We start from the raw sequence: 9,663 nt of genomic DNA, 5'->3' as shown, positions 1-9,663 counted from the left end.
TCTGAGGGAATCAATGGTGGAGAAGAATCTGGGAGTTCTGATAGACCACAAGCTTAATAATGGCAGCAATGCAAAGCTGCAATTCTATTCCGGGAAGGTCCCTGTGCCACCTGGGGAAGAGGAGTATGAAACCTGGATGGAACTGGCTATGCAAGCACTAGAAGAATGGAATGTTCCAGAGGCTCAAAAGAAACAGCGAATTACTGAGAGTTTGAAAGGTATTGCAGCAGAAGCCATTAGAAATCTGAAATTCAGTCAAGAGTCCTGTACAGCTTATGATTATCTTTGCATGTTACAAGATGAATTTGGACCCACAGAGAAAGCTACGTAGTTAATCTACCTGTTTGAACATTCATTTCAGCGGGAAGATGAACAGTTGTCTGAGTATATTTGACGACTAAATAAAATGCTGTATCAGATTGTACTGAAGAAAGGAATAGAGCCTACAGATATAGACCAAGTCAGAATGAAATAGATCCTGAGAGGCGCACTGAGTTTGGACCCTATCTGGATTCATTTGAAGACTTTAGAAGGAGGTACTTCACTGAGATACCCTGAGCTTATCAAGAAGGTATGGGAGGAAGAGGCCATCTTGGAGGAGAAAAAGAAAGGATCAGGATCTACACTGATTACAGAGGTCTGAACGGTCAACGTGTCCAATGACAGTTCAGAAATAGACCTTTTGAAGACTCAGATGTCACAGATGATGGAGTTGATGACATTACGGACCGCCAGGATTGCCACATCCAAGGGGGAAAAGGTATTGAAACCCACCCAGGCAGAGAGAACACAAAATGTTCCTACAAGAGAACACTCTCGTTCAGTGGTCTGTTACAATTGTGGAGGTGTTGGTCACTATCAGTGTGATTGTTCCAGCCCACCCAAGCCACAAGGAAATCACAAGACGGTGGGAAACTCCAGAGGGCCCTGGTGAGGGAGCCAACTGGGTGCCCAATTAAGTCAATTAGCTCCAGTTTCCAAACTGTAACGAAGGGCAGGTGGGGCCCAAATCTTTGTATCAAGTCTCACCTAAAGCCTCAATTAGGCTGCCGAAGCTATTCTCCGATGGTCCCAAATCACAGGGGATCAGTGCACACCAAACTCAAAACCGTCAGTGTAGACAGCAATGGAAACACTCACAAAACAAAACAGGGGTTTAAGCCCAAACAGCCGAGCAAACCACACCAAAGCAGCCAGGCAGGTTCTCTGAGCAGCTGGTGGGCCCTTCTCCCATAGTGCCTATTCAGGTAGAGGGTGTATACACAAAAGCTCTCTTAGACTCTGGTGCCCAAATTACTTTACCGTAATTTCTATGATAGACACCTGCCCTTGTAGAAATTAGAAAATCTGGAGATCTGGGGTATAGGAACTAAGAAGCTCCCTTTCGACGGATTTCTCCCAGTCAGGCTTAAATTTGGCCCATCTGTCATAGGACAGCCAGTAACTTCTGTCACATTGGCCATTGTATGTCCTCGCCCTCCAGGGGCAACTCGGAGTTCCATGATTGTGGGGATGAACACTGACTTAGTTCGACGGTTACTCACTCCTCATGTCTCAGAGAGAGTGAGACTGCAGCTGAAAGTGTACATCTTGTATTGCTCTCGGTGTACCAGAGGTTGATTCAGGAACAGAAGGCTCCAGCTGAAGGAGTGGGTCTGTCTAGAGCCCCCCTGCTACCGTTTGATGAAAAGGACTGTTGGTGACATGAATCTGATTGATGTACTGTTGTATCTAGATGACAAAATTGTCTTAGGATGTACTATGGAAGAGCATGAGGAGCATCTGGAGAAGGTCCTAAGATGAATCTATGAAGAGGGGTTGAAGCTGTCTCTTGAGAAGTGCCAGTTTTACCAGCCATCAATCACCTACCTCGGGCATGTTGTCTCAGCCGATGGAGTAGCAACTGACCCCAAGAAATTGGAAGCCGTCACCACATGGCACAGGCCCCAAAATGTGCAAGAGTTGAGGTCATTTCTGGGGTTCTGCTCTTACTACAGGAGGTTTGTGGAAGGATTCGCCAAGATAGCCAGACCTTTCACTGGACTTCTGCAGGCTGGTGAAGATGATAGGGAGCAAGAGGCCTCAGAGGGAGTCAAGCAAGCTAACGGAGCGAGAAAGTCTCGAGAGTCCATAGAGGGAGAGTGGTCTGATCAATGCAAACAAGCATTCCTTCAATTGAAGTGGAGCTTGACTAATTCCCCAGTCTTAGCCTACACTGACCCCAGCAAGCCCTATGAGCTCCATGTTGATGCCAGCAGATATGGACTGGGTGGTGTGTTGTATCAAGAATGTCATGGATGTTTGAGACCTGTCGCTTATGTTAGTCAAAGCCTTACTCCATCTGAAACTACCCTACCCACAAGTTGGGAGTTCTTTGCATTGAAATGGACTGTCATGGACAAGTTGAAAGAATACCTGTATGGTGCAGAATTTGAGGTCAAGACAGTTAACAACCTGCTCACATATGTCCTTACCACAGCTAAACGGGATTCTACAGGATATCGATGGTTGGCAGCACTTTCCAGTTTCCTTTTCAGCTTAAAGTACCAACCTGGAGTTGAAAATAGAGATGCTGATGCTCTGTCAAGAAGACCCCATGACCCGGGAGCTTGTAAGGAAGAGTGGACTTGACTGACGACAGAAGGCATTCAGGCTTTGTGTCAAGGGATTGAGTACCAAGGCAGAGAAGCAACGGGGGTTGAAACCCTTGGAGCAACCACTGTTGGAGTCCCAAGGCTCTACTGTGACCTAACCCAAGCGTGGGATGAAGGATTGCACGCCTTTCCAAGAAAGACTTGAGGAAGGAGCAAACAGAGGATCCTCTTTGTTGCCTGACTTTGAAACCTTTGGAGAGTGGTCACCCAGAACTTTTGCAAGCAGCAAACTCCCCAAAGAAGGCTCAATTGGTTCACAAGGAGTGAAATCGAGTGCAGTTGTCAGACGGGGTGGTCTACCAAAGAGGCCCCTTGGATGACACAGAAGAGTCTAGGCAACTGTTCCTCATAGAAAAGCATAGAGGGACAGTGCTGAATGCATTACATGATGAGCATGGGCATTTGGGATCTGATAGAACATTCAAGTTAGTTAGGGATCGCTTCTACAGGCCATGTATGCAAGCTGAAATTGAAAGTTACTGTCACTCCTGCCTTTGCTGCATCCAGAGGAAGACTTTGCTCACCAGAGCTGCCCCAATGGGCCACCTACAAAGTCAAGGCCCTATGGACCTGGTGTGCATTGATTTCTTGTGTTTGGAACCCGACACGAGTGGTCAAGGGAACATATTGGTAGTGACTGACCATTTCACCCACTATGACCAGGCCTATCCAGCAAGGGATCAGCGAGCTGTTACAGTCGCCAAAGTGTTAGTGGAGAAATTCTTTGTTCACTATGGGCTGCCCCAGAGAATTTATTCCAATCAAGGAAAAGACTTTGAAAGCAGACTCATTAAATAGCTATTCGATCTCTTGGGCATTAAGAAATCAAGAACAACACCTTACCACCCTGCAGGGGATCCTCAACCAGAGAGATTTAATCATACCCTCCTTGACATGCTTGGAACCCTCCAATATGACAGAAAACAGCACTGGAGTAGACATATCTCTGCAGTGGTCCATGCCTATAACAGTAATGAAAATGATGCAACAGGTTACTCACCATATAGACTTATGTTTGGAAGAGAAGCTCGTCTGCCAGTAGACTTGGCGTTCGGAATCTCGATAGACAGAACTTCAGCTACATCCCACAGGGGTTATGTGGATAGGCTCAGAAAGAACCTGAAGACAGCCTATGAAAAGGCACAGGAAGCTTCTGATAACAGAGGTCAGTGGAACAGGAAGAATTATGACCGAAAAGTTTGGATCCACGATTTACAGCCAGGTGAAAAGGTGTTGCTATGGAATCTGGGCCCCTCTGGAAAGCATACGTTAGCTGATCAGTGGAGTTCTCAACAATAGGTCATTTGCAGGCAGCTCTCTGGCCTGCCTGTATACCAAATCCGGCCTGATGGCAAGACAGGGCTCTTAAAGACCTGGCATCAAAACCACCTACTGCCCCTGAGGGAAGCTGTCAGAATACCTGCGAGAACTTCATCACCCAAACCATTTTCTTCCAGGTGAGTTCCCATCACCAGGTCTCAATCTCTACCATCAGATGAGGCTGCAATTGGAGGAGATGATAGTGATGATGATTTGGAGGTTGGATGGTTGTGGCCATCTGAGTCCATAGATGCCACTCCATCCACGTCCACTGCTAACCAGAACTCAGGAATGCTTCGGCTCGATGCACCTGAATTCATACCTCGGGAACCGGAAAACACAGAGCTAGTAGAGGAAGACTATCCATTAGTCTCTGAACTGGATGAGGAACTTCTGGATGAGAATGCCTCTCAACCTAAAGGAGGATTTTCTGAAGAAAGCCACCTTAGACCTGATGAAGAACCCTGTGAATAGACACACCTTGAGCCCAAAGAACAGAGAGTTAAGAGAACAGTGAGACTTCCACTCAGAATAATAAGTGACACCCCTGGAACCAGCTCAGAAGAAACCCCTATTTCTCCAGAAGAAGAAAGAATTGAGTCCACTCAACCTGTACTTCAACTAGAAGATGATTCTGCAGATGAAGGTCTCTCATGGCTTCTAGAATCAAGGTCTAAGCGACCGGTGCGACCTCCTCAGAGATTCACTTATGACTTATCCGGTAATAGCATAGAAGAAGCTGTAACTACTGTGCGAAGATCACCTGAGGTGTCCACCCTGTCCATAGACGTATCAAAGGACTTGAGTCCTCCCCAGGCCATCAGCACACCTTGGTGGAATTTCCCCCTACCCACCTCAAGAGGTGATGCAAATTGAGTCTACCTTCTCAAAGAAAGGGTGTATAATTTGAAATGTCGTGTAATTTTTGCAAAACTGTTGAAATTTGTATATACAGAGTTATCCTTTGGAAGGACCCAAAGATTTAAGTGGGGGGAGAGTGTAGCGGAGCCATTGCTGTTTCCCTTTTAAAGAACTATTTCCCTTTTAATATTGCATGTTGTCAGAGAGGGTTTGATTGGCTGAGCTCTCAGCAGTACTGGAGTGTTTGTGGGAGTTGCAGTTTCATCACAGAGGCAGACAATGTAACTTTATACTGCACAGAACTACAAGACCAGGTTGCTTTGCAAGGAGGAAGGGGGTGGAGGAGAGCCACGTGGGCCTTTGCAGAGGACATGTGGAAGCTAGTCTGCAGCCCCTACTGTGAAGTACACTGACACTGTTTCCAGAACAGCAGAGGTTGCTAAGGACAACGGTTATCTACAGCAGCTGAAGCCAGCAACTGTGATCATTGGTACCAGTCACCCACGACGGCAGTTACCAACAGCAACGACATCTCCCACCGCAGAGAAAGGTCATAGTGCTGGAAATCGCAGAGGAGGCTTGTGACCATCCCAGGTGAGGCACCTCAGAGATTGTGAAAATTGACAACAGCAAACACTAGTCAGAGAGAGAGAGAGAGCCCCAGTCATCATCCCTTCAAGGAGTTAACCCCTGGAGACTGTTCTTCTTAGATGTGATGAACAACTGCTAACCAGTGACATGTCAGTCCTTAAGAGCGCTCCACCGATTCACTAACACAGGCCTGTGCAACACATAGACTCACACAGTGTTACAATCCCACAGTACACAAGTGAATTTGGGACTGAGCCTAAAGAGACGTCAGTTTAGCTGGGGACATATTGCGCAGCGTTGGGCTCGGCGCAGGCGCAGTGTGCCGACTCGCACTGGTGTGCGGGCACTAGGTCCTGGCCGGCCGCGGCAACGGAGCTCGCGTATGCGCACTCGGGACCGCGGGTGCGCGCCTGGCACCAATGCCAGCGCAGGGCGCGGTATTTAAATCCTCCCTGTGCTGTCACTGGTTGCCGTATGGTCTTTCCTGTATTCTGTTCCTGAACCTGTGCTATTGTTGATTACTGCTGACCCGGATTGCTCTGACCTTGCTGATTTCTCCTGCCGTGACCCCTGGCTTGCCTGACCTCTCTCCTGGATGCCCCGTTGTGGATCTGATCTCTTGTTGCTGACCTGGCGTGTGACCCGACCATTCTCTGCCCGCTGCTTTGTACCGCACCGATCCCACGGCTACCGACTCGGCTCGTCTGACCACGCACTTGCTCATCCCTCCATCCGTCCACCTCGTCGGGGTATCCCTGCCTCTTCACATCAGGCTCTCACCCTGCGGGAACCTCTGGCGAGCTCCTCTACCACTGGTGGGTGTACTCAGGAGCCGCGACCTGGTCTCGGTTCACTCCAAGTCCATCCCCACCATCAGGGGCCCTGGTGAACAAGTGAACCGGGACTTAGACTCTGCACTCTGGGGAAACCTGACCAGTGGATTGCTAGGGGTGCCGTCAGGCGGTTCGTTACAGATCTATAGCTATACCGGTATATACGTATATACATGAATATTGTGTTTATTGATGTTATTGTGCCAATTCTAGAAGGTTTGTGCATTCAGTGCATTTAACTGCTATTTTCCAAGTTAATTTGCTGTCTGTTTGCAGAGTTTTACCTGTCTTATTAAACCTGTTATGAAACTTCCCACAAGGTGTACTGGTGTGCTGTGGATCCAATATATATATATATGGTTCATCACTGAAGTAAGTACAGAAGTGCTCGTTAATTCCAGCGGCTCCTTCAGGGGTGAGCGCTACACAGGTCTGGCAGGTAGTGGAATAGAAGAAATGGTGGGCAATCAGAGGCAGTGTTGGGTCCTGGGGCATGAATCCAGCATGCCTGACTCTTGCTATGCCTCTGCCTATGGACACAGTGGGGTATGCAATACAGGATAAGAATAACCATTTTTTTCTGAAACAGGTACATTGTTCTTAATGGGATCTTCTTATGATCTGTATCCCTTCATATAACTAATCCTATGAATACAAGTGTCACAGCCCAGCCTCGCCCTGTGTAGGAGAATGTGACACCTCCCAACTGCACTCTTCCCCGGTGTCAGAGACTTTCACTTTCATTTCTCTTTCTGCTGTCAGCGATGGCGTCTGCTGATCTGAGAGTCGAGGTGAAATGTTCCGTCTGTCTGAACATTTATACAGATCCTGTAAACCTGAGATGTGGACACAACTTCTGCCGGGTCTGTATTGATTGTGTTCTGGATACACAGGAGGGGTCTGGAGGATATTCCTGTCCTGAATGCAGAGAGAAGTTTCTGGATCGGCCTTCTCTGCAGAGGAACATAACACTGCGTAACATAGTGGAGAATTTCCTGTCTGCTCAGCCTGATCAGGAGGAGTCCGGGGTCTTCTGTACTCACTGTGTGGACTATCCTGTACCTGCTGTTAGATCCTGTCTGCTCTGTGAGGTTTCTCTGTGTGATAAACACCTGAGAGTCCACAAAAAGTCCCCAGAACACATCTTATGTGACCCCACCTTGTCCATGGAGAGCAGAAAATGCTCCGTCCATAAGAAGATCCTGGAGTATTACTGCACTGAGGATGAGACCTGTATCTGTGTGTCTTGTATGATTGGAGGACATAAAGGACATGAGATGGAGTCACTGGATGAGGCTTCTGAGAAGAAGAAGGAGACACTGAGGAACGTTCTGCAGAAACTTCTGACAAAGAGAAAGGAGATGGAGGAAAGAGTCCAGAGTCTGCAGGAACACAGGAGGAAAGTAGAAGAAGAAGCAGCTGGTGACACCAAGAGATTCACTGCCCTGTTTAGAGATCTCAGGAGACGTCTGAAAGACCTGGAGAAGAGAGTCCTGAGGGAAATCTCCGGGAGGGCAGAGCGGGTCTCCATCTTCATCCGGGATCTGGAAATAAAGAAGGAGGAGCTGTCCAGGAAGATGCGTGACATTGAGGAGCTGTGTAACATGACGGATCCACTGACTGTCCTACAGGAATCAGACACAGGTGACTTGTGTGATACTGAGGATGGAGATAATGAGGACAGAGAGAGACATGAGGGACTCCTCCATGATGGAGGGGGGCTGGATGTGGCTGGGATATCACACACATTACACACATTATCTGATATAATAACAGGGGTAAATGTATCCTTCTATATACAGGGAGCTGAGGACATATTACTGGATGGAAACACAGCTCATAATAAGCTGCATATATCAGATGACAGGAAAACTGTATTCAGGTCACATAGAAACCAGAATCGTCCAGAAACTCCAGACAGAATTCAGTATTATTATCAGGTATTGAGCAGTCGGAGTTTCTCCTCAGGGAGACATTACTGGGAAGTGGATGTCGGGGGGTCAGATAGATGGAGAGTCGGGATGTGTTGCCCCATTATAGGCAAAAGAGGATGGCAGTCACTGATTGGAAGGAATAAGAAGTCCTGGTGTTTGTACAGGAATGGTGATCATTATGTGGTGATACATGACAGTAAACAAATCCCCTTAACCCACAATCCCTCCAGTACCAGAGTCAGGATAGATCTGGATTATGAGGCCGGGCGGATCTCCTTTTATGATCTGTGTGACCCGATCCGACACCTCCACACCTTCACCACCACCTTCACTGAGCCCCTCCATGCCGGGATATGGGTAGGGGGAGGTTGTATGAAGATCTGTGGGGGGAGAGGGGGAAAATCCATTTTTGGGGACACTTAAAGTAGTATTAAACCCAAGAGCAAACATTTATTATATTGCAGCTCACAAATTCTTAGATGTGACGGCTGCATTCATTTTCTTTTTTAGTCTTCTTTCTTGTATTTTCATCTGGTGATCTGGCCAGTAAGTCTGTTGTTTTTCAAGAATAAGCTCTCTTCCAGATGTATCAGTTTACAGGGGTGAAACAAACCATTTACCACCTCTGGTTCCTGTGCTCAGAGCGGAATTTATTCTTTCAATCAGAATGAACTTTGATGAATCCTTATGCTGTTGCCGTTAATAAATAGTTAGGAAGGTATATTATATTTACTCATTTAAAACTTTTTCATTAATTCTGTGGGTTCCTGATTCCTGGCCTAGCCCAAAATGATGTCATACATCCCAGGAGTCTTCAAGGGCAAGTTTTTCCATTAATATGGAGGAAGGGAGGAGGGGCCTTTCGCAGCTAAGCACGCCCTCCTGCCTTCGCCAACCTTGAACAGTGTACCGGCCTCTTGTGTCCATTGTACGGATTATCTCAGGTGTCAACTCAGTAAGGGCAGATGGATTCCAGGTGCTACATGAACCATCTGCCCTTTTTCAATATGGCCACTGCTAGAAATGCTAGTTGAGTGTTTTTCATAGTGATTTCTTGGGGATGGATGGGGGAGCTTGCTTTGAAATAAAAAAAAAAAGAGTGTTTTTGGTTTGTGGTGCCCAGATACAGCTAAGTTCTGCTTTAGGCTCCTTCAGGAGCAAAACGCATTGGGTGAGATGTTTGTGCAAAATGGTTTTGTATCAATAAAGCTAAGTATGAGATGGGAACTTGGAGTGCGGCTTCTGCTTCCTTAGAATTTGTGGATATTCAGCTGGGATGAGCCCAAAGGTCCCCCCACCACTCCTACCTCCATCATTTAACCACATGCCGCCCAGCCACTGTAGAAATACGGCGGCAGGGCGGCACTGCTGGGCAAAACCATGTTTTAAAACGTGTAGGGGGCACGCGCGAGGCGTGCCGCCGTCCTACCTGTCCCGCCGATCACAGCCGCGGATGTCAGTCGCCGGGTC

The 9,663-nt window shown here is 47.5% G+C and overlaps 1 protein-coding gene across 1 annotated transcript; it reads left to right on the top strand.

The window, feature by feature from the left end:
• Positions 1-7,014: 7,014 nt before the first annotated feature.
• On the top strand, positions 7,015-9,420 carry LOC149449305 (E3 ubiquitin-protein ligase TRIM39-like). The gene has a single exon (XM_089693436.1). It carries the CDS (start codon positions 7,024-7,026, stop codon positions 8,614-8,616), a length of 1,593 nt encoding a protein of 530 aa, XP_089549562.1. The 5' UTR covers positions 7,015-7,023; the 3' UTR covers positions 8,617-9,420.
• Positions 9,421-9,663: the final 243 nt, after the last annotated feature.

This window comes from Staurois parvus, unplaced genomic scaffold (genome assembly GCF_062004578.1).
Source record: "Staurois parvus isolate SC_StPar_1 unplaced genomic scaffold, SC_StPar_1.0 ptg000633l, whole genome shotgun sequence".
NCBI lineage: Eukaryota > Metazoa > Chordata > Amphibia > Anura > Ranidae > Staurois > Staurois parvus.
This window is presented reverse-complemented; position numbering and strand designations above follow the sequence as displayed.

Bases quoted from the DNA above. Each gene is read 5' to 3' on its own strand.
- LOC149449305 (XM_089693436.1), top strand. From the start codon at position 7,024: ATGGCGTCTGCTGATCTGAGAGTCGAGGTGAAATGTTCCGTCTGTCTG.